Raw genomic sequence first — 13,735 nt, 5'->3', positions numbered from 1 at the left:
CTGAAATGGTATATCTATATTTAAATACTATAACCCAACAACTTGACTACAGTAACAGTAAAATAGACTGGGCTTTGGTCTATCTGCACATCTAAAGTCCTACTATGTGGATGGGACATTTCTGCTGGGATGGAGGAATTATCTGGAATGCTCAACTAGATAATCAGGACAGTTTAGGGTACTATTTGCCAGAAGAGGTGAAGCATTGCGATGAGTTATGCGACTGTACTTCTGACTCAAATTCTCAAGAGGAAAGGTAAAACTCTCGGTCCTCCTCAGTGACCTCAAGGCTAACAGTGATAGGGGGATCGTCTGAAAGGGACTGATGTGCAGGGATGTAAACATAAAGATTTTAGGCACTAACCAGCAGACCACAATTTCTACATTCAGTTCCTAAATCGGTGGCATGCAATGTTTGCTGTGTCAGGCTGGTTTGGCATATTGTCTACTAGTCCAGACTGAAAGGTACTAGACTCGGGCTAGCTTAATTTCCATCCCTGCTGACATGTATAACTGACTTCACAGGTCATTTGATTAGTCATGTTTATGGTTTGTATTGGAAAACATTGAGCCCATAAGTCCTTTGAGCGCTAGTTAGCCAGCTAGTTAATGTTAGCTCACCGTTCGTGTAGTCACTTTTCCACGTGGTGAGATGCTAGCTAATGTTATCCCAGCAGGGCAGGAGTATTTATCTGACGTTTAGCTACCTAGTTACGTTAGCTCATAGTTTGTGTAGTAAGGCTTTTCTCCAGAGCCACGGACGGTGACATGCTAACTAGTCACGCCGCCAAACTTACCCTAGTAAAACTGACTATCCTACCGATCCTCGACTTCGGCGATGTCATCTACAAAATAGCTTCCAATACTCTACTCAGCAAACTAGATGCAGTTTATCATAGTGCCATCCGTTTTGTTACTAAAACACCTTATACCAATTTGTAAGTCGCTCTGGATAAGAGCGTCTGCTAAATGACTTAAATGTAAATACCACCCACCACTGCGACCTGTATGCTCTAGTCGGCTAGTCCTCGCTACATATTCGTTGCCAGACCCACTGGCTCCAGGTCATCTATAAGTCCATGCTAGGTAAAGCTCCGCCTTATCTCAGTTCACTGGTCACGATAACAACACCCACCCGTAGCACGCGCTCCAGCAGGTATATCTCACTGATCATCCCAAAAGTCAACACCTCATTTGGCCGCCTTTCCTTCCAGTTCTCTGCTGCCTGTGACTGGAACGAAATGCAAAAATCGCTGAAGTTGGAGACTTTTTATTTCCCTCGCCAACTTTAAACATCTGCTATCTGAGCAGCTAACCGATCGCTGCAGCTGTACATAGTCCCAACTGTAAACAGCCCACCCAATTTACCTACCTCATCCCTTACTGTTTTATTTATTTACTTTTCTGCTCTTTTGCACACCAGTATCTCTACTTGCACATGATCATCTGATGATTTATCACTCCAGTGTTAATTGTAATTATTCGCTCCTATGGCCTATTTATTGCCTACCTCCTCATGCCTTTTGCACATAATGTATATAGACTCATTTTTCCCCCCCTACTGTGTTATTGACTTGTTTATTGTTTACTCCATGTGTAACTCTGTGTTGTTCTCTGTTCACACTGCTATGCTTTATCTTGCCCAGGTTGCAGTTGTAAATGAGAACTTGTTCTCAACTAGCCTACCTGGTTAAATAAAGGTGAAATAAATAAAAAAAAAAAAAGTCCACGAGGGCAGGGATATTTAACATTAGCTAGTTAGCGCTAATTGCGAACGTTAGGCGCATTCGCAAACAATTTTTTATAACTAAAACTACACTAATATATACAGTTGAAGTCGGAAGTTTACATACACTTAGGTTGGCGTCATTAAAACTCGTTTTTCAACCACTCCACAAATTTCTTGTTAACAAACTATAGTTTTTGGCAAGTCGGTTAGGACATCTACTTGTGCATGACACAAGTAATTTTTTCCAACAATTGTTTACAGACAGATTATTTCACTTATAATTCACTGTATCACCATTCTAGTGGGTCAGAAGTTTACATACACTAAGTTGACTGTGCCTTTAAACAGCTTGGAAAAATACCGAAAATTATGTCATGGCTTTAGAAGCTCTGATAGGCTAATTGACATCATTTGAGTCAATTGGAGGTGTACCTGTGGATGTATTTCAAGGCCTACCTTCAAACTCAGTGCCTCTTTGCTTCACATCATGGAAAAATCAAAAGAAATCAGCCAAGACTTCAGAAAAGAAATGGTGGACCTCCACAAGTCTGGTTTATCCTTGGGAGCAATTTCCAAACGCCTGAAGGTAGCACGTTCATCTGTACGAACAATAGTACGCAAGTATAAACACCATGGGACCACTCAGCCGTCATACTGCTCAGGAAGGAGACACGTTCTGTCTCCTAGAGATGAATGTACTTTGGTGTTAAAAGTGCAAATCTATCCCAGAACAAGAGGTTTCCTCCAGACGTGAATCTTGGCATTCAGGCCAAAGAGTTCAATATTGGTTTCATCAGACCAGAGAATCTTATTTCTCATGGTCTGCGAGTCTTTAGGCAAACTCCAAGCGAGCTATCATGTGCCTTTTACTGAGGAGTGGCTTCCGTCTGGCCACACTACCAGAAAGACCTGATTGGTGGAGTGCTGCAGAGATGGTTGTCATTCTGGAAGGTTCTCCCATCTCCAGAGGAACACTGGAGCTCTGTCAGAGTGACCATCAGGTTCTTGGTCACCTCCCTGACCAAGGGGCTTCTCCCCCGATTGCTCAGTTTGGCTGGGCGGCTAGCTCTAGGAAGAGTCTTGGGGGTTCCAAACTTCTTCCATTTAAGAATGATGGAGCCCACTGTTCTTGGAGACTTTCAATGCTGCAGAAATGCTTTGGTACCCTTCCCCTTATCTGTGCCTCGACACAATCCTGTCTCGGAGCTCTACAGACAATTCCTTTAACCTCATTTCTTGGTTTTTGCTCTGACATACACTGTCAACTGTGGGACCTTATATAGACAGGTGTGTGCCTTTCCAAATCATGTCCAATCAATTGAATTTACCATAGTTTGACTCAAATCAAGTTATTGAAACATCTCAAGAATGATCAATGGAAACAGGATACACCTGAGCTCAATTTTGAGTTTCACAGCAAAGGGTCTGAATATGGACATTGTTAATTCTGGATTTCTACTTCAATTTCAGAGCACTCTCTTCTGAGTGCCAGAGCGCAGAATAACTGATGAATTTACGAATGCTCAACACCTGTTGAATATGGCCTGTTGCCAGCAGCACAGTTACAGTCACCAACACAATGGATAACATGAAAACAGCCTAACCAGCTCTGCTAGGGCAAGAAAAATGGTCAGAATGAGGTGTTCTCTCATTTGTGTCTGGAAGTAGCTAGCCAACGTTAGCTTGAGTGCTTGACCACTGGATTGTATTTAACCTTTTAGGCAAGTCAGTTAAGAACAAATTCTTATTTACAATGACGGCCTCTGAACAGTGGGTTTAGCTGCCTTGCTCAGGGGCAGAATTACACATTTTTACCTTGTCAGCTCGGGGACTCGATCTAGCAACCTTTACGGTTACCGGCCCAACGCTCTAACCACTAGGTTACCTGCAACCCTACTCCTCGGCCAGAGCATCCAAGAGCAAAGCTCTCTGAATTTATGAACTGACAATCTGACTCTGGCACACCAGACTGAATTTACAAAGACACCAGACATCGTAAAATGTCTAACTAGTAATTTGTTATGCTAACAAGCTAGTAAGAGATTGCATAAAAACAGCATCAACTTTCAGTAGACAGGCGAAGCGCTAGTACGCTCAACTGAAACCATACCGTTCGTTTACAGTATACTAAAATTAACTAATAGTATGTAGTATATACTCATTAAGTATGTAGTATACACTATGTTAGTATGGGTAGTCGAACGCACTGATTCTGTGTTAAATATTCGGTGGTACCACAGATAGAACAACGAGGCAGATATTTCACTGGATGTATAAATGTGAAGCATCCGCCTGGCGTTTCCACTCAATTCCAAATATGGTAGTGAGAGGGACACCACTGGCGGGCAGTGGGAGAAGATGGATTTTGGCCTACATTCTGCACATTTTCTCATCGATGAAACATTTGATCTCAATACAGTTGTCTATTCCCCAAACTACAATATGTTATGAACAGAGTGAACTACGGTTTGTATACTTTACCCGTTGAAATGTAAAAAAAAAATCGCGTTTAGGACTGCAAAGGCGAATTGTCTTATTGCACACGCGCACTTAACAGAAAAGGCGTTCCCTCACGGAAATATGCAGATGATGCTTGAACGCGCCAATAGGATCGCGCTAGCTCGTTGTTGGCTCTGCCCGCCTTGCTTGTTCTGCCCACATTGGAAGAGACAGGCTGTTGTCTATCTTGGTTTAGTTATAAACATTTTTTTGTTGGTACTCAATTTAGCTTTGTTTTGATTTTCTTCCGGGTGGAGGAAATCTAGCCGCCAAATTGAAATTATCCAAGGCGCATTAATGTGTTAGCGTTAGATATCGCTAATGCACTTAATTTGTGTTTTTTATATTGCCATTCGCTAACGCATATCCAACAATGGCTGAATAAAATTAAAAAAAACTAACGTTACCATAGCTAGCTAACGTGTTATCTCACACGGCGGACACAATGGACGAGCCGTGAAAAGGTAACTTTAGCTAGCTAGCCAAACCAGGAAGCTAACATAACTGCGTGTGCATTATCAATAGTTTATACAGTTTTCATGTTTGAATACAGTTGTGTCAAATGTGCGTCATTTATCTTCCTAGTTTGTTATAAAAACAACTGGGAATTATTCAGTGCGTTTAAAACAACTGGAAACTCTGAAAAAACAAACTCCGACTGGGAAAAATCGATATGGTCATCCAACTCGGTGTTCTTTCTAGAGCTTCGGCCTTACGACCTGTTCCCAGTTTTGAACGCAGCATACCCTTCCACAGAGTTTTATTATTTTCCAGAGAACGCATAGAGCGCCGAGTTGATTATCCCTTTTATACCATGTCCATAATTTAACAAATGTACCGCTAGAAATGTATTCAACATCCACTGAAGTAGCTAGTTAGCAAGTTTACTAGGGGTGTGTTCGTAAATTCACTCTGGCTATCTATTCCGATTTCAGAGCACTCATACGAGTGTGGCAGAGCGCAGAATAACTGATGAATTTACGAACACACTTGCTATTATTAAAATCGAATTTAGCTATGCCAATAATGTTTTTAATTTGACTTTTGCTTTCAAAAGCAGCTCAAACATGGAACATGTAAGCACTATAGACATTGAATTCTACTTGCAGGTGCGTTTATAGGGAAATAATGCATGCGCTAGAATGCCCTTCAAACCAATCAGAAACGAGTATTCAACAATGCCATGGTATAAAATGTATTATCCAAATCTTTTATTTCCACAGATGTTTTGGGGTACTTGAACATATTGGAAATGGAAGCGAACAACTTGGCAGTGAAGCAGCAGGAATTCCGGCAGATTAGTCGCGAGGAAGAGCTGAATGCAACACCACAGGAACTCCTCGCTAAAAGACCAGTTAAAAGTTTAAATAAAAGCAAATACACTAAGTAAGTTAGCTAGTTCATTTTCTGAGATCAATTATACGGATGTCACATTACCTATCAGTTGTGGTCTGAATCAATGGATGCTTATATAGCAGATGGGCATCTGTGAAACTCACTCCGCAGACTGAAGTGTCCCCACTTGACGCTTCAGGAGGGCGGTCACGTGTGTTTGCGAGGCAGAGGTCCTGAATTCGACCCTCGGTATGAACTGAATCGGGGGAAGCGGTAGTCGCTAAGAAAGCAGTGTGACGTCCTTTAAACATACTATTATGTGGAGGTGTTTAAAATTTTGCAAACCTGTTTGATGCTACTTAAAACCAAGGTTAACATAGAGGGTGCAGCAGATGTATCTGAGAAGTCAATGTGTGGTTGTAGGCTGCTGCTTAGAGCTCTTACAGTAGTTCAACATTATGTATTTCTTTCTAGTCCCTCCAGAAGCTGAGAACTCTACTGGACAAAACAGGTGTTCCATGTGAGAGGGATGAGGATGACCTGGAGGATGGCTCAGAGAACTCACGACTTCTGCTGTTGATGGCCAGACACACACAACTGCAGGACCTGCTTCATGGTCACCACCTTATCGGTACCTATAATCCAAACTTGATCAACAATCTATTTGTGTGTGTGTGTGTGTGTGTTGTATATCGCTTCTTTAGTTTAGACCATTGGTTCCCAACTTGGCCTATCCACAGGGGGTACTTAAGACTTAGGTCGTCACTAGTTATCACAGCCACAGAGTCATGATTATGGTCACTAAACCCTGCTTATTTGTACAATTTATCTTAAAAAATCATAATAAATCAAAATTAAACCTAACCTTAACCACACTGCTAACCTTATGCCTACCCTTAAATTAAGACCAAAAAAGCATTTTTGTTTTCATAAATTTTTATGATATAGCCAGTGACAACAAACGACTCGTTACCATAGGCCTACTGGTAAAATGTACACGAGGGGGTACTTCAGGGCTACTCCAGGCATAGCAAAATTCAGTTAGTGGTACGGTAATTGAAAAGGGTTGGGAACCACTGGTTTAGACATTATCACCAACCATCTATCCACACCTCTTTTGCCTTCGTTGTCTTTCTCAGGTGGGTATGATATAGGCGTCTACCTTGAGACATATAACCTGGAGATGAACCTGGGGTCTAATCTGAGAATTTGTCGCCACAACATCCCTCCATTCATACCCCTGGAGAGGCTGGTCAAGCAGAGCAACATGCAGACAGACGTCAGGGCTTTCCTGTATACCCTCAGCCAATATCTCAATGCCTACGTTGGCCGCAAGTGTAACGGATGTGAAATGGCTAGCTAGTTAGCGGGTACGCGCTAATAGCATTTCAATCGGTTACGTCACTTGCTCTGAGACCTGAAGTAGGGTTTCCCCTTGCTCTGCAAGGGCCGCGGCTTTTGTGGAGCGATGGGTAACGACGCTTCGTGGGTGTCAGTTGTTGATGTGTGCAGAGGGTCCCTGGTTCGCGCCCGTGTCGGGGCGAGGGGACGGTACTAAAGTTATACTGTTACATTGATGCTGTTGACCCGGATCACTGGTTGCTGCGGAAAAGGAGGAGGTTGAAAGGGGGGTGAGTGTAACGGATGTGAAATGGCTAGCTAGTTAGCGGGTACGCGCTACTAGCATTTCAATCAGTTACGTCACTTGCTCTGAGACTTAAGTAGGGTTTCCCCTTGCTCTGCAAGGGCCGCGGCCTTTGTGGCGCGATGGGTAACGATGCTTCGTGGGCGACCGTTGTTGATGTGTGCAGAAGGTCCCTGGTTCGCGCCCGTGTCGGGGCGAGGGGACGTACTAAAGTTATACTGTTACACAAGCAGCAGCTGCACCTCATCAAGGTATCAGAGTACCAGCCATCCACATTGATATCTGAAATAGAATATTCATGTTATTTGTCTTTTGCAGAAGTAAAAATATGCGTTTGTCTGCTCAATGTAAGAGAGGTGTAATAGTCTTTGAATAATATAGTATAAGAAACTTTTGTTGTGATAATGGCTGTATACAGTATGTTAGATCATGCTATTTGTTTTTCATGGCATTTTGAGATCCTTGCTCTGAAAGCTCCTATAGACAAAATGTATACACCATCGCTCAGACCAGTCTTCTCCCCCTTTTCCCTGTCTGCTTCCAGGAGCTTCATAGCTCTGTTCAGGTGATGGAGAGTAATACTCTCTATACTATACTGGTGCTGATGTTCACTATACCAGGAGAGAAAGCCGGGGCTGCACTGTGTACACTGGAGTATGCCGACCACACACGATGCCTGCCCAACCGGGTCAACATAGTCTGAAGGTAGAATTCATAAATACCATCTAGATACTTAATATTTAATTACCTTTTAAGGGTTGTTGTTGATACAACACAGGACAATATGTACTATGCTTTTCTGGAGAATGTTATCTTTAGCCATGTGCATGCCTGTTGCTTCTGTAAAATGATTGATACCTTGCTTGATGCGAGTGAAGCATTTCGCCACACTCACATTAACATCTGCTAACCATGTGTATGTGACCAATAAAGTTTGATTTGATGTGTGTGTGTAGACATCGCGCTGGCCAGTTCTCCACAATGGAAGAAGAACCACGCCCTACTCCTGGAGACCCCAGTACACACAGCCTTAGTGACCATTAAAAAGACCAGCAGTATCGCTTAGTCTGAACACACAGTATGCTGTAAATATACTCCAGACTGAACAGTTGTTTATGTCAGTGTATGAAGTTTATTTTACATTTGTTTTTTATACTAATTTATGTCAGTCACTATCTAGGCTAGTAATTGTCAGATACCTATACATGTACTGTATATATTGTTGTTTTAATCTAGTCTGACAACCCTGTTTGTAATATAATGACAATAATACAGTATGTTGTTAAACTAAACTGGCATAGTGTTGACTCATTTGACTGCATCAGTTAACTTAAGGCAGTGGTACTATTCCCCTGAGCATATAGACCTCAGAGTAAACCTGATGGTCTACATTTACAGTCCTTCAAAAGTGTATAATTACTTCACAAAGGTTACTAGGAAACCGTGTACATGAAACAAGACGAGAAGATCAGGTTCCTCCCCCCCAAAATAATATAACTGCTTTTTTAACCTGACTTGAATGCAATACTACTTTCATAGGGTTGTTCTCCATTTGCTCACTTTAAGTGTTTTCAGAAAGGTGTTTATTTTCTGGATTAGCTTATCCCCCTGACATTGTTTGAGTCTCTCCTTCTCTCCTCTATAGCATGTTGTTGTTGGCTGGCCAGCTCCTTTTTAGAGATACAGTCAATAGTGGACATTTGCCTCAGTTTCATAATAGAAAACACCCCTGCCTTGCTGTCTCTCTCTGTACTTCACAGAGTGCACTGCCCCTGCCTGTGTCTCTGCTTGGCAGAATGTACGGTTTTGGCCTGCACTGACTGAGATCTCTTCGAGCTCAGCAGTGGTGTTCCTCTAGCCTCGACCCCAGCCGTTCTAGGTTTCTCTAGAATGAGATTACTGTGCAATGTCTGGCAATGTGAGACTAGTTTTCCTCCGTCATTGGAAAGAGATTAACTGGAGTCAATCTTCTGTTGTCAGAGACCGAGGCGGCACAACCCACCCTTGCCTTTTTAGTTTCTGATCTCTTTCATGGTTTTGTAGATAGCGGCGCGAGGTTCAGACTTTGAGAAGTAGTCGTTTTTTTGTGTTCCGTCATCAGTGTCTCCTGAGAATGTACCTGTGCCTCATGTCTAGCAGGTTCAGTATGTGTTGAAGAGTAACGTTCTCCTGGTGATTTCATAAACTTCACATCCAAAACAGACTTTATAGTTCTCTGGGAATTGTTGAACTCCGTTGGTATGTATCTTAAAAATAAGTTTTAAATATTATAATAGTAGAAACCAACTTGGCTTTGCTGAAGCCTGCCAACAGCCTACCAAATGTTGAACTGTCTATTACAATGTAGAATAAAGCACATCAGCTGACTTTCAATAGTTATCCGTATTACCAGAGCTCCATCTTATTCAAGTATTTCTATGGTGGATTCGCAGCTGCAATTTATGGAAGATGGCTAAACTTTGGCGATAGCAATAGATGGTGAAGTCAAACACTTCAGTGGTTACCATCTGTGGCAACGTTTTTCCTAATGCTTATGACAAATCCAGCCATCGAGCCAGCTGGCTAATATTTGGAATACGGTGTAGTAAAAAAGACCTCAACAACATTAGCTAGCTAGATAAGGTTAGCATGCTGTTGGAAATTCCCACACCCAATTTGTGAATATATATAAGTAACCTAAACGTGCATTTCATCTCTAGGACAGGAAATTACGTCGAAAAAGTGGCAGCAACTTCTTCTGGGGGGGGCTTTTAATTTGGTTAAATAATTTTGGTGCGTTAAAAACAGACTTAAAGCACAAAAGGACTTGTGGCGGAATGATGACATGGATAATATATAGTTGGATGGGTCTTCCGTGCATCGGCAAGACCGAACAGCTACCTCCAGTAAGAGGAGGAGTGGTGGTCTGTGTCTATTTGTCAATAACAGCTGGTGCGCAAAATCTAAAATTAAAGAAGTCTTGAGGTTTTTCTCGCCTGAGGTAGAGTACCTCATAATAAGCTGTAGGCCACACTATTTACCATATATTTTTCGTAGCTGTCTATTTACCACCACAAACCGATGCTGGAACTAACACCGCACTCAATGAGCTGTATAAGGCCGTAAGCAAACAACAAAATGCTCATCCAGAGGCGGCGCTCCTCGTAGCTGGGGACTTTAATAAAGGAAAACTTAAATCCGTTTTACCTAATTTCTACCAGCATGTCACATGTGCAACCAGAGGGGAAAAACTAGACTACCTTTACTCCACACAGAGACGCATACAAAGTTTCCCTCGCCCTCCATTTGGGAAATCTGACCAGAATTATATCCTACTAATTCCTGTTTACAAGCAAAAACGAAAGCAGGAAGTACCAGTGACTCGCTCAATATGGAAGTGGTCAGATGACGCAGATGCTAATGTAACAGTATAACTTTAAACCGTCCCCTCGCCCCGACACGGGCGCGAACCAGGGACCCTCTGCACACATCGACAACAGTCACCCACGAAGCANGCGAACCAGGGACCCTCTGCACACATCGACAACAGTCACCCACGAAGCATCGTTACCCATCGCTCCACAAAAGCCACGGCCCTTGCAGAGCAAGGGGAAACCCTACTTAAGTCTCAGAGCAAGTGACGTAACTGATTGAAATGCTAGTAGCGCATACCCGCTAACTAGCTAGCCATTTCACATCCGTTACACTAAGCTACAGGACTGTTTTGCTAGCACAGACTGGAATATGTTCCTGGGATTCATCCGATGGCATTGAGGAGTATACCACATCAGTCACCGGCTTCATCATAAGTGCATTGATGACGTCGTCCCCACAGTGACCGTACGTACATATCCCAACCAGAAGCCATGGATTACAGGCAACATCCGCACTGAGCTAAAGGCTAGAGCTGCCGCTTTCAAGGAGTGGGACTCTTAACCCAGACGCTTATGAGAAATCCCGCTATGCCCTCCGATGAACCATTAAACAGGCAAAGTGTCAATACAGGACTAAGATTGAATCCTACTACACCGGCTCTGACGCTTGTCAGATGTGGCAGGGCTTGCAAACTATTACGGACTACAAAGGGAAGCCCAGCCCCGAGCTACCTAGTGACACGAGCCTAGCAGACGAGCTAAATTACTTCTATGCGCGCTTCGAGGCAAGCAACACTGATGCATGCATGAGAGCACCAGCTGTTGCGGACGACTGTGTCATCACGCTCTCCGTAGCCGATGTGAGTAAGACCTTTTAAAAAGGTCAACATTCACAAGGCCGCAAGACCAGACAGATTACCAGGACGTGTACTCAGAGCATGCGCTGACCAACTGGCAAGTGTCTTCACTGACATTTTCAACCTGTCCCTGACCGAGTCTGTAATACCTACATGTTTCTAGCAGACCACCATAGTCCCTGTGCCCAAGAACACCAAGGTAACCTGCCTAAATAACTACCGTCCTGTAGCACTCACGTTTGTAACCATGAAGTGCTTTGAAAGGCTGGTCATGGCTCACAACAACACCATCATCCTGGAAACCCTAGACCCACTCCAATTTGAATACCGCCCCAACAGATCCACAGATGACGCAATCTTTATAGCACTCCACACTGCCCTTTCCCACCTGGACAAAACAAACGCCTACATGAGAATGCTGTTAATTGACTACAGCTCAGCGTTCAACACTATTGTGCCCTCAAAGCTAATCACGAAGCTAAAGACCCTGGGACTAAACACCTCCCTCTGCAACTGGATCCTGGACTTCTTGACGGGCTGCCCCCAGGTGGTAAGGGTAGGCAACAACACATCTGCCACGCTGATCCAAAACATAGGGGCCCCTCAGGAGTGAGTGCTTAGAGCCCCCCTGTATTCCCTGTTCACCCACGACTGCGTGCCCAAGCACGACTCAACCACCATCATTACGTTTTCCGACGACACAACGATGGTAAGCCTGATTACCGACAACGATGAGACAGCCTATAGGGAGGTCAGAGACCTGGCAGTGTGGTGCCAGGACAACAACCTCTCCCTCAATGTGATGAAGACGAAGGAGATGATCGTGGACTACAGGAAAAGGAGGGCAGTGCACGCCCCGATTCACATCGACAGGGCTGTAGTGGAGCAGGTCGAGAGTTTTAAGTTCCTTGGTGTCCAGATCGCCAACAAACTATCATGGTCCCAACACACCAAGACAGTTTTGATGAGGGCATGACAACACCTATTCCCACTCAGGAGACTGACTGGGTCCTCAGATCCTCCCAATGTTCTGCAGCTGCACAATCGAGAGCTTCCTGAATGGTTGCATCACCGCCTAGTATGGCAACTGCTCTCGACCGCAACGCCCTACAGAGGGTGTGCGTACGGCCCAGTACATCACTGGGGCCAAGCTTCCTGCCATCCAGGACCTCTATACCAGGCAGTGTCAGAGGAAGGCCCTAAAAATTGTCTAAGACTCCATCCCCCCTAGTCATAGACTGTTCTCTCTGCTACCGCACGGCAAGCGGCATGTCTATGTCCAAAAGGCTCTTTAACAGCTTCTACCCCCTAGCCATAGGACTGCTGAACAGTTAATCAAATGGATACCTGGACTATTTGCATTAACAGGTGTCTAATCATGGCCGGGTGTGGCTTGATATCATTGGTTAATTTTCAGATACAAATAGAACATACAAAAACATGAATGGATAGCATGCGATCATAGATACAATTTTACTACTTAGGCCTACAAACATTTATAATTAATATTTAATAAATGTTTTCTTAACTCTTAAATTTTCATAAAACTGCATTGTTGTTTAAGGGCTTGTAAGTAAGCATTTCACGGTAAGGTCTACACCTGTTGTATTCGGCACATGTGCCAAATAAAATGTGATTTTAAATCTACACTGGTGTTGCTTACCAAGAAGAGGGGTAATGTTCCAAGTTACAGTTTGGACTTTAATCTACTTGAAAATATATGGCAAGACTTGAGAATGGTTGTCTAGTAATCATCAACAACCAATTTGACAGAGCTTGAAGAATTTTGAAAATAATAATGGGCAAATGTTGCACAATCCAGGTGTGGAAAGCTCTTAAAGACTTATCCAGAAACAGCTGTAATAAACTCAGCAAAAAAAGAAACGTCCTCTCACTGTCAACTGCGTTTATTTTCAACAAACTTCACGTGTAAATATTTGTATGAACGTAACAAGATTCAACAACTGAGACATAAACTGAACAAGTTCCACAGTCGTGACTAACAGAAATTGAATAATGTGTCCCTGAACAAAGGGGGAGTCAAAATCAAAAGTAACAATCAGTATCTGGTGTGGCCACCAGCTGCATTAAGTACTGCAGTGCATCTCCTCCTCATGGACTGCACCAGATTTGCCAGTTCTTGCAGTAAGATGTTAACCCACTCTTCCACCAAGGCACCTGCAAGTTCCCGGACATGTCTGGGTGGAATGGCCCTTGCCCCCACCCTCTGATCCAACAGGTCCCAGACGTGCTCGGTGGGATTGAGATCCGGGCTCTTCGCTGGCCATGGCAGAGCACTGACTTTCCTGTCTTGCAA

The 13,735-nt window shown here is 43.5% G+C and overlaps 1 protein-coding gene across 1 annotated transcript; it reads left to right on the top strand.

The window, feature by feature from the left end:
* Positions 1-5,480: 5,480 nt before the first annotated feature.
* Positions 5,481-8,500, top strand: LOC111968436 (centromere protein O-like). The gene is made up of 7 exons (XM_070445272.1): positions 5,481-5,582; positions 6,038-6,194; positions 6,703-6,899; positions 7,439-7,459; positions 7,753-7,905; positions 7,987-8,050; positions 8,165-8,500. The coding sequence occupies exons 1-7, from the start codon at positions 5,481-5,483 to the stop codon at positions 8,272-8,274; spliced, it is 804 nt and encodes a 267-aa protein (XP_070301373.1). The 3' UTR covers positions 8,275-8,500.
* Positions 8,501-13,735: the final 5,235 nt, after the last annotated feature.

Source organism: Salvelinus sp. IW2-2015, linkage group LG9, assembly GCF_002910315.2.
Source record: "Salvelinus sp. IW2-2015 linkage group LG9, ASM291031v2, whole genome shotgun sequence".
NCBI lineage: Eukaryota > Metazoa > Chordata > Actinopteri > Salmoniformes > Salmonidae > Salvelinus > Salvelinus sp. IW2-2015.
Note: the sequence above shows the minus strand (reverse complement) of the source record. Positions and strands in the feature narration are given on the sequence as shown.